General features: G+C 45.3%; 2 protein-coding genes across 2 annotated transcripts in view; both read left to right on the forward strand.

Annotated features, from left to right (window-relative positions):
- The window catches only part of LOC146197519 (uncharacterized), a 25079-nt gene extending 16158 nt beyond the window's left edge, over positions 1-8921 (forward strand). Inside the window, exons 7-10 of the mRNA XM_084599406.1 lie at positions 3738-3816; positions 5404-5532; positions 6436-6513; positions 8452-8921. Coding sequence (XP_084455532.1) covers positions 3738-3816; positions 5404-5532; positions 6436-6513; positions 8452-8601 — 436 coding nt within the window. The 3' untranslated portion in view covers positions 8602-8921. The remainder of the gene's footprint in view (positions 1-3737; positions 3817-5403; positions 5533-6435; positions 6514-8451) is intronic.
- Positions 8922-14192: 5271 nt separating this feature from the next.
- Positions 14193-15843, forward strand: part of Prp8 (pre-mRNA processing factor 8) — a 65188-nt gene continuing 63537 nt past the window's right edge. The window contains exons 1-2 of the mRNA XM_084599408.1: positions 14193-14346; positions 15419-15679. Coding sequence (XP_084455534.1) covers positions 15475-15679 — 205 coding nt within the window. The 5' untranslated portion in view covers positions 14193-14346; positions 15419-15474. The remainder of the gene's footprint in view (positions 14347-15418; positions 15680-15843) is intronic.

Below are 15843 nucleotides of genomic sequence, written 5' to 3' on the forward strand. Positions count from 1 at the left end.
AAGCAAGAATCGTGAAGAGCAACCAGTTTGTACAAAATTAAGAATACTTTGCTTATTTCACGACTGAAGTCGAAAATGGTGCTAAGAAATTTTGCACAATGAAATACTAGTTAGAATAAAATTGGTGGGGCAATTATATATGCTATAAATTTAAGGGTATGACGAGGCAGCGTGAATGGCTGCTATCCGCGGCTTCCCTTGCGGATCCTCACTCGCGTACATTCATTTTGATACTCGCTTAAGAACTAATAACCTGATTTCTACCTTTATTGTCTCACATAGTCTTAAATTGACATATTATGAGAAAGACCACTCGACATAACTATAAAACCAAGCCGTAAACAAGCCGCACAAGCGTGCTTGCTTGGCTTAGGCCGGGCTAGCACAGTTTGACCCGGGATCCAAACTATTAGGTCCCGGGTTCGATTGGCACTTCACCTCGATTGGCACCTCGCCCTCCCGTATCGAAGGATCTGCCCGAGTTGGTAGATCTTGCCAGTTTGGCGATGCGCCAATGTCACGGGGTGTCATGACGTTACATAACTTGCCAATCAGTAATTGCCCGGACATACTACCCGCTAATAACTACCATATACTAGTAGAAGAACGATCGTGATTATTCGCTCAATCCGCAGAGAAGAAAACAAAAAAAAAAAAAAGTGCTTGCTACAGATAATTAAGTAGCAATATAAACTGAATGCTAGACTTGGAGAAAAGCTTCTAGATTGCATGGCAGCCATCACATGCCAGCATGGCCCACACGCGGGAATTTCGAGTGTTCGGTACATATCAATCCATTCATTTCGCACGACCGTCAGAAGTAGTTGGCGTGAGCGCATTTCGAAGCGCTCGGTGAATAGGATTTCGCACCGAGTAGTAATGCGATAATAACTACGTCAGCACAAAATTTCTCAGGACTCAAGTTCTCTAAAAATTTCAAGTTCAAAATATCCCCTTTGAGTTACGCGGTGGTGGCTACTGGTGGCCGGCAGATGGCGTTAGTTGCCAAATGTCCCCACTAGGTGCCCCCGGCAAAACCACAAATGAGGCGGTTCAGGAAGATATGGACTGGACATCTTTCGAAGTACGGGAAGCTCAGAGTAAAATATTATATGAGGAATGCCTGAGGAAATTGGACAGTAACAGATGGGCAGCTAAAGCAGCTAAAGTATTTAAATACCTATACCTGTAATGGTAATGGTATTCATCCGGAAGTCGATGCAGGCGCAGTCACTCTTCCTGAAGCTCTGGGGTTTAGAGATATCAATGGCCGGGTGAATAAACCGGCGGTGGAAGCTAGCAAAAAACGACTGGAAGATTGGTGGCTTAAAAGCAGAAAAGTAACATAATGTTAGTAATGTAGAAACAAAAATTCAATATATAATGATAGTATAATTAACCAATCTAAAACAATAATTAAGATATAAGGAGAAAAAATGAGCATGATAGCTACATGCTACCACCCCGTTTCAAAGGGGACGCTCCTATATTTCATCCATCCATCCATCCATCCATCCATCCATCCATCCATCCATCCATCCATCCATCCATCCATCCATCCATCCATCCATCCATCCATCCATCCATCCATCCATCCATCCATCCATCCATCCATCCATCCATCCATCCATCCATCCATCCATCCATCCGTCCGTCCGTCCGTCCGTCCGTCCGTCCGTCCGTCCGTCCATCCATCCATCCATCCATCCATCCGTCCGTCCGTCCGTCCGTCCGTCCGTCCGTCCGTCCGTCCGTCCGTCCGTCCGTCCGTCCGTCCGTCCGTCCGTCCGTCCGTCCATCCATCCATCCATCCATCCATCCATCCATCCATCCATCCATCCATCCATCCATCCATCCATCCATCCATCCATCCATCCATCCCAAGAAAGCATCGTTTATATTGCAGAAACCTGCACGCAACGTTTCATCTTACCAAGACTTAGTTGCAGGGCCTAATTACTGCCTCGCGGACAACGCGGAGAAAAGGAAAACAGTAGAGATGACCTTAAGAGGTTAGAGAGCAAAGCGCAAGTTAATGAGATTCTACCTGTGACCAAGGACAACCCGTTGTACCTTAGGAGATGCGGGCTATTTTAATGAGTGTTATTTTAACGCGATAACGTTTAAGGGGATGTTACGTCAAAAAATCGACCTTGGCGTTGTGAGCGAAAAAAAACAACAAAATAAGGGCATGGCGGTGGCACATCGCAACTTGCAGTTAAAATGACCGAGCACTGATTCTCCGATGGTTTGTGCGACTTAACGTGAACATGCATGATATCAGGAAGTTGGGAGGACCTGCCAACTCGAGTGGCTTATTTGAGATGGAATAAGAATCAACCTTCCAGTGCTCTTGGATGCAGAGTTAGGCACGCTACCTAGACCATGAGGGCACGTTCATATGGCTTGGCTAAATGGGGGCTTTTTATGTCGGATATGGTATATCTTACGCTATCACGCCATACTCTTAAAGGTGGAGCGTAAGTATCCCTCATAACTTGTCTTTTTTTCTTGCCGACGCTACTTTATGTAACCAAGAATAAATGTACGTTCAAGCCTAATTGTAGGAAGACGAGAGTTTAAAAAATGGGGGAGAGGGCATACAGTTTCTTATATTGCCGGTACCTTGCCGGCAATATAAGAAACTGTATGCCCTCTCCCCCCAGGCTGGAGGCCTCCATTTCGTCCGCCATGGAGAAGCGATATAAATTCGGGAAGATGTGGTTTCGGGTTAGGCTTTGCTATCGCTGAACATAAAACTGGTTTCAGCTGCAGCCATACTACTCTGCTCGAGGTGAACCTCAGACGCTGTGAAAATTTTCATACTAGCTTCATGGTTGCGGTAAGTTTACTGAAGAAATGAGAGATGTAATATTGAAGTAATTCAGTTTGTGCACAGAGGAGAGCTTATAGCGCGGCGCAACCGCCGATTCCTTGGCGGAATCCACTTTTTGGGCCCAGCACTAGCCAATCGAAATACGAGACCTAGTCTTCCCGGCATTCCAGCGGTGGCTGGAGTTAAGAAGCTCACATAGACGGTGATGCCAGCTTTCCCTTTAGGTAATATTGAGAAGTTCTAACGGTATAATCGGGGTCACAACTTGGACCAAGCTAATTAAAGGTCAAAGGGAGATGCTGCTCTCCTGCAGTGGGTGGAGCTCGGATAATGACAACGCCTCAATTCAATCTGCACAAAAAAAAAAATTATTCTTTATTGGCTGCTTAGATAACGCCACACAAATACAAATCAATATGCACAATGCACCAGCGGCACACAAGAGTACATGACATCTTCAGGTATGCCAGCCATCACAGGGATAAGCCAGAGCGCCGAGACGATGGGATGAGGTTTCCAGGGCAGGTTAAACTCGGTATCTTTGACTCGGACCCACAGTACACATCTCACATTTGCCTAGACCGATTTATTTTTCATAATAAGTGAAAAAGTATGTCTGCACGTTATAGAAGGCAACAGGCGTTTAATTTACCTGTGATATCATACAGCGTAAATGACACAGATATAGAGATGATTTACTGGAGAAGAGAGATTTGAAGGGCGAAACAAAAATTTTCAGCACAGTTGCCTGTCGTTGTGTGCACTGTTTACTTTTCTGGGTCTCTTTGCAGCGGTAATGAAATGAGCGCACATATACATTTATTCTCAGTGTCGTTACAAGTACCCTTGTTGTGCCAGCAACCGGGTTGTTTCCTTTTTAACCTGCCTTCAATACTCGCAGCGAAGGACATCGACCGCTGTGGCCTAAATATGGAGAATACTTGTACCTGCCTCCACAGCGCTGGCTACACAATATTGAGGTACGCATATATTTACTCATTCACGTGTCAGTGCGAATTCAGTATGCATGACAGCAGCGCTGTGGGATGTTCAGTGTCAATTCGCAGGGGGCTGCCAACTGTTGCCTTGATTGTTAAAAAAAAAAAAAAAAAAAAAAAAGGAGGAAAGGAATGCGTGCGAATAGACCACCTCCCAACATAAGGTTAGCTTTTTCCCGGCAACCAAAGGAATAAAATAAAAAACGGCTCTATTTTGATTTTAGAAAGAAGTTCATTATATCAGAACTTTGCATTCGATCTCCCGTGTCCCGTTTTCATTTGCACTCTATTGCTCTGAAACCTGCATAGTGCTGTACAAACTAGCTTGGAGAGCCAATCAGTCCGGCTGAATTCGCACTGCCGTTTGCTCTTGAAAACGCTCTCCGACTGGCCGGCTACCACCTCACATCAAGCTGATCCTTTAGCACCGCACGGTTTTAGTGAGGAAATAAGTCACCGTATATTTGCATTAAGTTGTCAGACTGTGGAGGATGCGATTGAATTCTAGGCGTTCGACAAAAAATCTCGTTGCTATGCCCAGACTTCTTGGTGAACTCGGCGAACTATTATATAACTCCTCACGAATGGGGCCTGGAGTAATCATCCACCGAACTCCATGAGTGTTATTCGACGAGAGGCACTCGCCACATGGTCTGTGTTCGTCATGAGAGCCCTGAATGAGGGAAGCCATCATAACCGTCTTTGCATGTCTGGCACTTCACAAAATCGTCCACTACTGTGATAGTTGGGCGACACAGAAAGCGTTTATGAGGAAAAAATGACATTATCTGTACTAAGTAATAATTTTAGTCAGCAAACATTCGGAAACAGAGAGCGTGATGCATTCCTTTAAAAATTAGCACCGCTTTAATTTTTCTAAAATCGAGTAAGAAAACTCAAAACATCATCTTTAGCGCGGACTAGTGGTGCAGCGTAGGAGTGAATTGCACGTAGCAATGGAGCTAAGAAGGGAGGCGCTTGTCTCGTACACTCTTCTCTCGCCGCGTTGCCCCGCCATGAAGGCAGTTTTGATACCCTGAGAGGGTGCCAGTCAATTTACTTTTACCAACTGTGCTGCAAAATCATTGTATTAACGTAAGCCTAGTAACAGCGTGCTGTAAGCAAACAGCTATGTGTCAAATAATCTAGGCCGACAATGCATATTCCCGTACAGCAACAGGGGACGGAACAAAAGGGGACATTCATCGAAAGCCACGAAGAAAAGGAAAGAGATATTTGCAAAATGGCTGGATGTTGTGAAAACAGAAGGCTACAAGCGGGCGTTTGAACCCAGTAAAGGAGTGAGCGAACGGGTTCGAAAAAAGGGCAGAAAGAAAGAAATGCAGGTAGCGCATAACACCCTATGGTGTAACTTCGGGTGGGCCACTTGTTCTCGGGACCATGTCGTCGCAGCTCGCAATTTTGCTGCCAATTCTCCCTGCATCTGTAGAACTCACCAGTCTTTGCCTTGTTTACGTGTGACATTGGTGTTGTACTGACAGGCCCCTGTAGCTCGTCAACGATGATGGGTCATTGAACCGTCCCTCGATCGCTTCCTGTGCTGTGCAGCATGGAGCCGTGGTGATGCTGTACCACCCGTGTGCACCGGCGTGGTTTGTGCAGAAGCTTCGCATAATTGTGAAAGGCTGCTTGCGTAAGCACATCATAACTCCGTACAAGCGTCTCAACCTTAAAAGGGTAAGTTGAGCACCGCACGGCAATGGAACACGGCAACCAGATCTTTTCTGTCGACATTTCCTCTGTCCATCTAAGGATCTTGCTGCGCGATCATATATGCTATATAGACACGAAATAGATAGCTATCATTCAGTCATCAGGCTCAGGCTCTGGTAGCATGGCATAGATTTTGGTTCAAAATTTTTCTATTGCATTGAATTTCTAGCTTTATCACCGTACCTCGGAGAATCTGCATAGTAACCTCAGGCAGGTGTACTGTTTTTACTTTACAGCTACAGCTGTTAAAAGCTAGCTGTTCTTGGGCTGAGCGTCATTATTATTGCTAATGTTGCAGTAGTGGTGTTGTTTTAGTAGTGTAGTAGCGGTCGACGCTCAAGGCGAAACTTGAGCATCGGTTTCTTTTTTTTTTATATATATATACACCTTCGCGAATCTTTCCGGTATGGAAGTATCGTGTGATAACGGTACAACCATTATTAAAAATATAGACATGTAAATCAAGAAATATTCACGACAACCATGGCGAGACGCTAAAAAAAAAATAATAATAATAATACAAAAAAGGATATGCGAGAAGTAGTACCTAATATCGCGCAGAGAATAATCTTCAATCCTATGTATAGGCACAGAAATGATTTAATTTTGGCACGCCAGTTTCTTAGAGCCGCTGGAAGTTGCAGCAGCCCAGAAAAGAACAAATTAAAGAATTGTGCTGTGCCAAGGGGCAGTCACAGTAGCGCTGTCAGCCCGGGAGAAAAACTTAAATGCAACACTAATTATTTGTTGAAAATTCACGGCCGTTTTAATCTCTTATGAGTTGTTGGTGAAAAAGAATATAAAAAGCAAGTTGCTCCCAATGTATCTTCTTTCTTTAATTTTCTCTCTCTTCTTTCTCTTCCTCAGCCACTGGCTCTTGTTGCGTGGGGCTGCAAACTAGAAATGAGCCACGTGAAAACAAGGGAAGTAGTCCAATTTATAAAGGTAGGTACTTTTGACAGAAATACTTCGCTTGTTCACCACTTTCATTCATTCATCGTGTGAGTGAAACGTTCACTAATTCCACTCACTCCTGGTTTCGTGAGTCTTGCATTGATGCCTCTCAATCCTGACTTGCAGTTTTTCGGCCCGCATAATTTTATCGCGAAATCATATCTTGTCTCATGGGTGGCGTGCACATGAGTTGTCACTACGGCTTGTCTTCACGAAGAAGAAAAATTAGTAAATCATATCCATGCCAGGACTCGATCCACCGTCCTTCAGTTCCTCTGCCGAGCGCGCAAGCGACTTCTATACGCCGACTTCCCGAGAACGAGTCCATAATTATCCTTGTCTAGAGTAAATGCCTGCTACTGAGGGAAAGGAGAACAGTGGCAGTAAGGAAAACAAATTAAAAAGTAGGAAATAAAAACTGAATATAAGATAAGATAAATAAAACGAAAATAAGAATAATTTCAAAATAATGAATTGAATAGAAAAACAATGGTAAAACTAACGCAATAAAGTGAAGTGAAAGTAAAGTTGTAGGCGTCCGTAAAGCAATGAAACCCGGAACGAGCGCTCATAACGGAAAAGGGCACGGAACTCCCAGTGATTTCGCATTTCGGCACGTAAGCAGACTTAAGACCCGTTCACACTTGCGACTCGCAGCGGTCGCGCGACTGTTTTGGTCGAAAAGCGAAAGTTACAAAACATGGTCGCATCGGTCGAAAAGCGACTGCCTCGGGCCATTCGGGCACTGCTGGATTTCCAGCCACGCGACTGCTGGTCGCACCCCGCCGGGGTGGAGCAGTGGTTACGGCGCTCGACTACTGTTCCCAAGGACGCGGGATCGAATCCCGGCCTCGGTGGCAGCTTTTCGGTGGAGGCGAAAAGCAAGGCGCTCGTGTGCTGTGCGATGTCAGTGCACGTTAAAGAACCCCAGGTGGTCGAAATTTCCGGAGTCCTCCACTACGGCGTCTCTCATAGCCTAAGTTGCTTTGGGACGTTAAACCCCACAAAACCAACCAAACCAACTGCTGGTCGCAAACCGTTAAACCAATCGGCGGCTCAGCTGACGTGAACGTAAGTTAGCTTTACTCTATTTGATGGACAGTCAAGGTAGGCACGACGTAGAAAGCAACCTGCAAGTCGCATACGACTGCCGGTCGCGCATCCTTCACGAGTCGCAAGTGAGTGCACCCCTGTAAACTGTTTGTTCATATCTGTTAGATTGCATAAAAAAGTCACGCCAAGAAGCCCACCCCTCCTGTTTCTCATTATGCAACTTCTGTTTCACTGTGCGCGTTTGGGAACTTTCTTTTACCTTTTACTTGAACCTGTAATCATTTTAAATCCGCAGTTGCCCGCAATTGTTTGATGAAGGATAACAATGCACTTTAGGCTTTATTTTATCTCATTCACTGCCACTCACCGAGAATGGGTCAAGAGCCCAATGAAGTGGCAAGCTTTTGCATTTTTAGGAATGTTTGTTTATCGCAAAATAATGGTCGGCGTGTGTTTTCCTCGAATAATCAATTCGCATGCACACTGTCTTTTATAGTACAACGATTAAAAGAAATCTTCATGATTCGGGCATAAAACAAAGCTGCTACTTTTAGTGGTTCTCAAAAAGTATGTTCTCCTTGATAACGTTGTTTATTTAATCAGGTCATAGTTTTGTGAGTATTTGCAATTTACATTAATTAATGAAACAATCGACGAAAATCTAGTGATTAGGTTTTGAGGCACTGAGATATGTGCAAAAAAAGGGAACTCCCCTCAATTATAAAATTGCATAATGTGAACTTTCTTCTTTCATTTCCTTTTGCGGGGACTAATATTTTGGTGCTATTTATTTCAAAAATTATCCAGTTTATTTTAAGGCCTAGTGTGAGGTTCTTCCTTTTTTCCCTTTTTTTTTTCTCTCTCCCGTAATTGCAGAAGTGTGCCCTTAAGGGCCCCGAGGGAACGCTGTCCAAGGAGGGCCAGTACGAATACAAGCTGCTGACTAAAGCCGTACCACCTAGAGGATCAGACAAGGATGACTCGGTCCTCTGCCCGACCTCTTTTGACACGACCGGCTTCGAATAGCGTACGTGTGCTCACCCGCTCATACCGTGAATATGCTCCATCTACAGTGTACTGCTCAAGACGCTGCTTTTAACGCTGTTCAATATTTCCTTTACTACACTGAGTACTCGATCAACAGAGTGGTTCTTACAATCATGAATGGAGTGATCCCTTTTCCGATGCCTTCAGCTGAGCGTCTGCGGGGATCGTGGACGTCTTTCACAGCAAGCTCTTTTTTGGGAGCGCTTGCTGTAAGGCTTCCACTCTGCCGGAAAGCCTTTGTCTGTGACTCTGTTGATCCCTCTGAACATTGAAGAAATAAACCTTATATATGACTGAAACTGTGCCTTGATCCTATGGCAGCGCGAACCGATCAGCGCTTCAATGGCCGCTGCACGACAGCGCAGTGCAATTGCCGCAACCGATCATCCCACGTATTTTTTTTTCTTGGGATATTTATTACCACAGGGCATAAAAAAATGCTATGAAGGATGAAGGGTGTGGTCAAATAAATGAATAAAGGTTGGCTGATGCAATGAAGTCGAGGAGTGAACGATGTTGTGGTCCCTGCGTCCAAGCCGCCTATGACTGCGGATTATGGGGGGAGAGGCTATCATCTGACGCTGTGCATTACAGGTCGTCCCCGTCATCAACTTCCATCCGTGGCAATGGATCCAGAACACGTGCACCGCTATCACATTGCCCTCTTCAGGTGAATTAGGCTGCAAGAACTGGTGGGGACGTTGGTCAGATATGATTTCGAGTGCAACAGCGCAACCACGATCGAGGGCCTCATGCACTGTGAGGAGCTGTTGCGCTAGAAATCGTGAATTCAACTTTCCCAAAAAATTGCAATTAACTACTGAGCCTGAGTTTGAAGCCCTAGCCTCGAACCAAAAAAGAAATGAAGCATGACGTGTAATCTCACATATATCGCATTTGGCTAAGTTAGTTAAATCGGCTGCAATTTTTTATGGGCTACAGCATATAATATAAACGTGTCGTTGGGGCAGGAATGCGGTGTTCACCGTTATCCAGCGTAACACACTATTTACCTTGGCAGGAGTGTGACGTCACGCACCACGTGGTAAGAATTTAGTAAATAAAGCATATAATAAAGCTGCATGTAATATAGCTGCGAGCGGGCTTTGAACCCATGACGGCGCGAACAGACTAGCTTCGTTGGCCACTGCATTGCCCCACCATGCCATAACCTTTTTTTTTTTTTCTTTATTGCCAACTCCAAATCCTCCTTTTACACGCACAAAATGATACACGACAAACACAAAACACGCGTTAAAAACCACACCACCTCGGGCTGCGTGATCCATCAAAATTCGCGCATGTGTAACAGTGCTTCCATTCTCGGAAGCTGCTCAAGCACTAGGTCTTGTGCCTTGAATTCGTCAATAACACTGGCAACGGATTCGCGAAAATGCCATCTTATTGTGCTCGTATGGCTCTGCATGGCTGAAAGCTATCCCAGATCGCAAATTACTGCGCAGGCCCAATACATTGATCATGTCCAGCGGTAGCCCATCGTCATTTGCAATGGGCAGAAATCTAATTCCGACTTTCCTACAGCCTGAGAAAACGTGTCCGATAGTTTGTCTTGCAGCATATTGGTATTGGTGGTATCTCCGATGTACAAAAAAAAAAAAAAGAACTTAATTTCTAATACGTCTGAACCTCTAATCATGAAGCTTGAAAAGTAAAGTTTTTGCACCCCCTAGTACAGACACACTTTTCACACGTTTAAGGACTGAACCCCATGGGCCTGCACAGTACAACGATCTGTATACAATAGTGTCGGAAGGAAGACATCGCATAAGTCCTTGTAAAGTTTCTTGCGCGATACAGCAGACAAATATTCAAGAGAAAATCTGTCCTGCAAGACATGATATGCCATGTACACTAAGGAAGCCAAAATTTTCCTCTTGCATAGTCGCCGAACTTACAACTAAATTTGGTAATGCTCTGCTTAGCCCCACTTGACTCACAGTTCGCGAAAAGGGGTCCTTCGTGTCACGAAAAATATATAACGGTTGACCACCTGGCGCAAATATAAATGCGCCAAACCAACTTCCCCAGAGCGGACACGATGAAACAGGCTGGTTCGCCGTGGGACCAATCCAAAGTACTTCCCCACACAAAAATTGCAAATACACTTTGCAACCTCTGCACATTCACACGAGAACAAGGCAGTACTTGTAAGACATACAACAAAAATAAATAGCAAATTGCAGCACGAGCAAAAATAGACCAACCGAGTTCTTTCAGTCTCCCGGCCTTCTCGCGTACTTGAAAAACTTGCCAGGCCCAATACGGCTCACTGTCTGAGTAATTTTGCAGCGACACTCCTAAATATTTCACTGGAGTTGCAACTCAAGACATTTTCGCGAAATTGGTTGGGGTTGTGGGCCACTCGCCATGTCAGAACCCCAGGCACTTATCCCAGTTCACAGCAATGCCGCTCACAAAACGAAAGTTTTTCACAAATTGACAACATTGCCAATGCTTTCGTAGTCGGCACAGAATTGACGGCAGTGTCATCGGAATATGCGTGTATGCGGACCTCCGCTGCATTCAAGCGAAACCTCTAAGCTACTGCTCTCAATAATGCTCAAATCGGGTTCAATGCGCGATATTTGCTATTAGTCGCTTGAATATTTGCTTTACTTGCTTCCTGTGGCAGTGTTTTTAGAGTTTCTGCGGTGGAAATGTTTCCTTAGTGTCAAATTACACGGCCATTAGACGCAGGTCGGCAGACGTCACTCCTGCGACGTTCTTTGGGCTTTAATGCTTGAAAATGATGGGGAAACCACTTTCTCTCTTTTTCTTTCTTTCTTTCTTTCTTTCTTTCTTTCTTTCTTTCTTTCTTTCTTTCTTTCTTTCTTTCTTTCTTTCTTTCTTTCTTTCTTCTTCTTTCTTTCTTTCTTTCTTTCTTTCTTTCTTTCTTTCTTTTTTTTTACACCGAGGTTTGGTAGGGTAGCCGAGTGCTTCATATTGTAGGAGGTTATTCTGGAGACATGCAAGCTTATACCACCAATCCGATGTCTACGGTACGATTATCGATGATTTGGTCCTGAAGTTGAAGCATAACATCATATAGGCTGATAGATGGGACCTAAAACCGATCATGGTATCCGGGTATATGTCCCTATCCTCGAAGTATCTGTTCAGTCTAGTCTGTATGACGTGTGCCATTAGCTTACTCGTACATGACGAGATAGAGAGAAGACACTTTATTTACTCCGACATGGACCTCAGGTGAGCGAAATGGGCCGCAGGTTTTCAAAGCCCTGTCTTCCCCTGGCTTTGAAAGTAAAACCGAGTTGGCGGAAACAGGAAACTTTCCGTTTTATTGCGCACGCGCTAGCACAATGTTAACCATTTATTCCGGCGCGGTCGGCCGGCGACAAAATAATGATGCACACGTGCGCACACACAGTCGTTTACCCGCTGTCTCCCGGTCCTAGTGGGCCTTTTTGCCCCACCCGCGCGCACTTCTCTCGACGCGACCACTATCCGTATGGTGTCGCCCTGGTCGGTGGCCGATAGTCCACGACATTCTGGACCTGAGCCCTCCTGTTGCCTGGTGTTGCCAAAAGGTGGGCCACTACCCCAAGTATACCTCAGGCTACACACTACTGCTACCTAGACGTGACCTTCGGGATTGAGTCCGACTATACTGATCGTCATGAGTAGCATTTAAAGAAAGCATCCCCAAAGGGGTGGCAACATTCTTCGCAAGAGATGCATGTGGGGCTTTAACCGATTTCTCATGGTGCGGGAGCTGTGGAAGGCGGTACATGCCCCAGCCCTGACTTTTGCCAATGCGGTGGTATGTCCTACATACAGCACAACTGCTGTCCAGCTTAGACTTGCAAGACCAGCAACGGCTGATCGAGTGAGTGTACAGGATAAAAGCGGCTCCCGGCATCCCGGCCCGAGGAGGCCGCCTGCAGAGGACTCGATCACCTCCTTACCAGTTCCCAACTATTAGGTTTCAATAAATATATTTTCCTCCTCCACTTCCCCAAGGGAATAGCTGTCACGGCCAAGGATATTTTAAAATTATTCAAGTAGATTCTTAATACTCCAGTTGGCCTGCTTTTACCATGCCATCTGTCTCATTTTGAATAGAGATTTAACATAGATATTTTTTAGTGTGAACTGTTTATTTAATTTTTACGAAGCCTATAAATAATCGAACATGCTGTTTTTACAACCACGCATGCTGGTATGCTTATGCACTTTGCGTGTTTTCAGATATGGTGTGTTTGTGTAAAGCTCAGCTAGCATATGGGTGGAAGTTATAATTGCACACTGCTGTTCAGTGCTTTGCTGTGTTAAAGTAAAGCAGACAACAAGAAATGACACCTGTTGCCTGCTTTACTCTTTCATACAAACGGCACTGAGCACTAGTATGCGACCGAAATTTCCATGACACATATATGCTTGCTGAGCTTAACACGAATGTGAGCTTAACACGCCTCTACCGGTGAGAAAAATTTCAAAAACGGTTCCGATAAAGTTGCAAAACACTGCATAAGGCGTGTGCGCTGTAAGCCTTAATCCCGTGCATCGAATTGGTTCGGGGCTAGTGGAAGACGATATGGGTCCCTGGGCTCAGTTTCACCATTGCTTGGCCCGTGTTTATTGTCTGCTCCCGGCAGTTCATAGACCGGTGGCAACGTGAGATGTGAGGTATGTCTTAGGCGCCCATCTATCGACCCACAACGAGGTGGTGCAAGTGAACATCAGGCGTTCCTCTTTCAAGGCCCGGTTCCTCTTTCAAGGCCCGGGAGACACGTGGCGAAGCTGGGCCTGGACCCTTGATCAAGAGCGCTGGCTGAAACGTTTACAACACCGCCTCCTGTGTACTCCACAGGTCTCCGATATATTGAAGAAATGAGTGCGTGGATAAGTATTACCCCCTGCCGGCTTTGTACGACTTGAACGGCACGAGCTGCGGTCAACTGCAGTGAGGTGTTAGCGGCCCAAATGCAAATGTGGAAAGCAACGTTGAGAAGAAGCTGGCCCTAGATCGGCGTGTACTGCGCCGGGAAGACGGAAGCAGGATCTCTTTTACGACCATTCCGTAAGAAGCTCACTACTTTTCGAGGCTCGTCCTCGTCCAAGACTGCTTGCGGATTAGGAGAGGCTGCAGAACATATATCGTTCTTATATTTGTCCAGTGGTCCAGTGCTCTGGACATAACATATGGCCGGAACGTCCTTAGATTGATTGACTGAAAACTTTTGTTTATCGAAATGCAGGACTATGTCTGCATTCTAATTTCAGAACGTCGGCGGCTGCCGCGACCTCATTGATCCCGTCTCTGAGCAAATAATTCGGAACGCTAGTTTTGGTAGTCTCTAGTTTGTCTTCCCGCCACAACAACCGCTTGATGACGATTCAACCAATTCAACTGACACTGATGCGGCGAATGTCAACTGTGCCTGTGCAAAATGATGACTGACATTGTGAAAAACAAATATCCGTGAAGACTAAATTTTTTATACAATTATTTATATAATATGATAGGATAGAGTACTTACAAAATTTCAGAGCGGCCGAAAACCGAAGCATAGCATTATCATCATCAGCAAAGTACGCATCGCTGGAGAAACGTTAACTGCGCGACGTACGCTTTGAGGTTTTTGTCGACTGTGCAAGGTTTTACAGCGGCAAATACTCCATTTGCCGCATCGAAACGTTAGATTTGCTTCATTATGACTTGCAACAGCAGCACCTAAAAATGTAAGTACAATGAAATACTGTAAACGGCCGATGTTTTGGTACTTAGACTGAACGCGCATCGTTCGCGTGCATGATCTCGCTCGTGCTTGCCTGTACTCACTTAAATCAATCAAGCCGGCGAGTGCGGCGGAAAAAGTAAAGAGGAATGTACCTGTTGAAATATTCTGCACTCAGCAGTAGCTGTCGATGAGGCTGTTGAATACGCACCTTTGTGCGTGCGGTCAAAAACCGGGGGATAGGCTTAAATATGTGGCGGTACTTTCGGCATGCCGGTACTTTCCTGATTGATCAAGCGTGATATTACTCCGTCTGTGCGGTACGGTTTTCTTTGTAGTAGCACGTCTCCGGTGAGCTCCGTGCCATTAATTCCTGGTACATTTTTCACGTAAATTTTATGGCCGTTATGCTCATTTGTGCTATATCACAGCGCTCTCATCGTACCTGTCGTAATGTCCGATCTGTCGCGTTGGTGCGCACTCCCGAATTTATTTTGTCGTTTTACTAGGCGTTGGTCTATCTCGACGTCACCAATTGTACATTACTTTGGTGATGTATAGATTTCTCGCGGAAGATGCAAGTTCTTCCGTATTTAAGTGGACTTTTGCATCAGTAGGTTGCATAATATACTTTGACAACATACTGGTATCGATTGCTCTTCCAGTGGTTACAATGTTTCAAGGGGCTGTTTTTGTTAACGGTCGCATTTTTCATCTTGACAAGTGCAGAAATACAGTAAAGAGCTCCAGTGTTTGTTTCAGCTGACAAGTAGTCGCACATTGCAGTTTCCTGTAAGTTATGTTCTGGAGTGTAATAGTGGCATATTTCTGTGAGCTTATACCGATGCAGCAGCTGTCTGCAAAACTGCCGCAGTTCCTGAAATGGTGCAATGTGGAAGTTAAAGGCATTCATAGTTCTGATCAGGCTGAAAAAGGGTCCTACATAGCGGCTTTCTGATGGCTACAGTGCTGAGGGTTATAGTGGGTTTTTTTTTTTTTTTTTTTTATGTAAGTGAGCATTATAATTTTCTCTGAGAAACTATTGCTGGTTTCTGTGGTGGCTTCACTTTTTGCAGCATAAGCAGCAGGACAATCAGCTCCCTGTTAGGAGCGCCAGCAGGCAGCAGGCGCAATGGCGGGCCTGCCGCCATACATGCTAGGCCAGCCGTACGTGATGGGCGTGCTGGCCCAGCAGCAGGCCATGGCAGCCCAGCTGGCTGCCCAGGTACATGCCCAGATGCAGCACCAGCATATGCAGCAACAGCAGCAACTGCAGCAGCAACAGCAGCAGCAGCGCCAACAGGAGGTCATCTCTGAAGAAAAGCTGCAAGAGAAAGGTGAGTAGAAGTTGTGTCCTCGGTGGCACATCTTCTGGCCCTGCTAGGCCCTTTTCTTTTTTTCTTTTTTTGCATGGGTCGCAACTGGCTATAACTGGATGAAACTTCCTAACGAAGCAGTGAATGCCTTTCAGAGGAGGCTCCCCAACAGTTAGCACCCAGTT

Source organism: Amblyomma maculatum, chromosome 3 (assembly GCF_055883805.1).
Source record: "Amblyomma maculatum isolate TAMU_Amacu chromosome 3, ASM5588380v1, whole genome shotgun sequence".
Taxonomy (NCBI): domain Eukaryota; kingdom Metazoa; phylum Arthropoda; class Arachnida; order Ixodida; family Ixodidae; genus Amblyomma; species Amblyomma maculatum.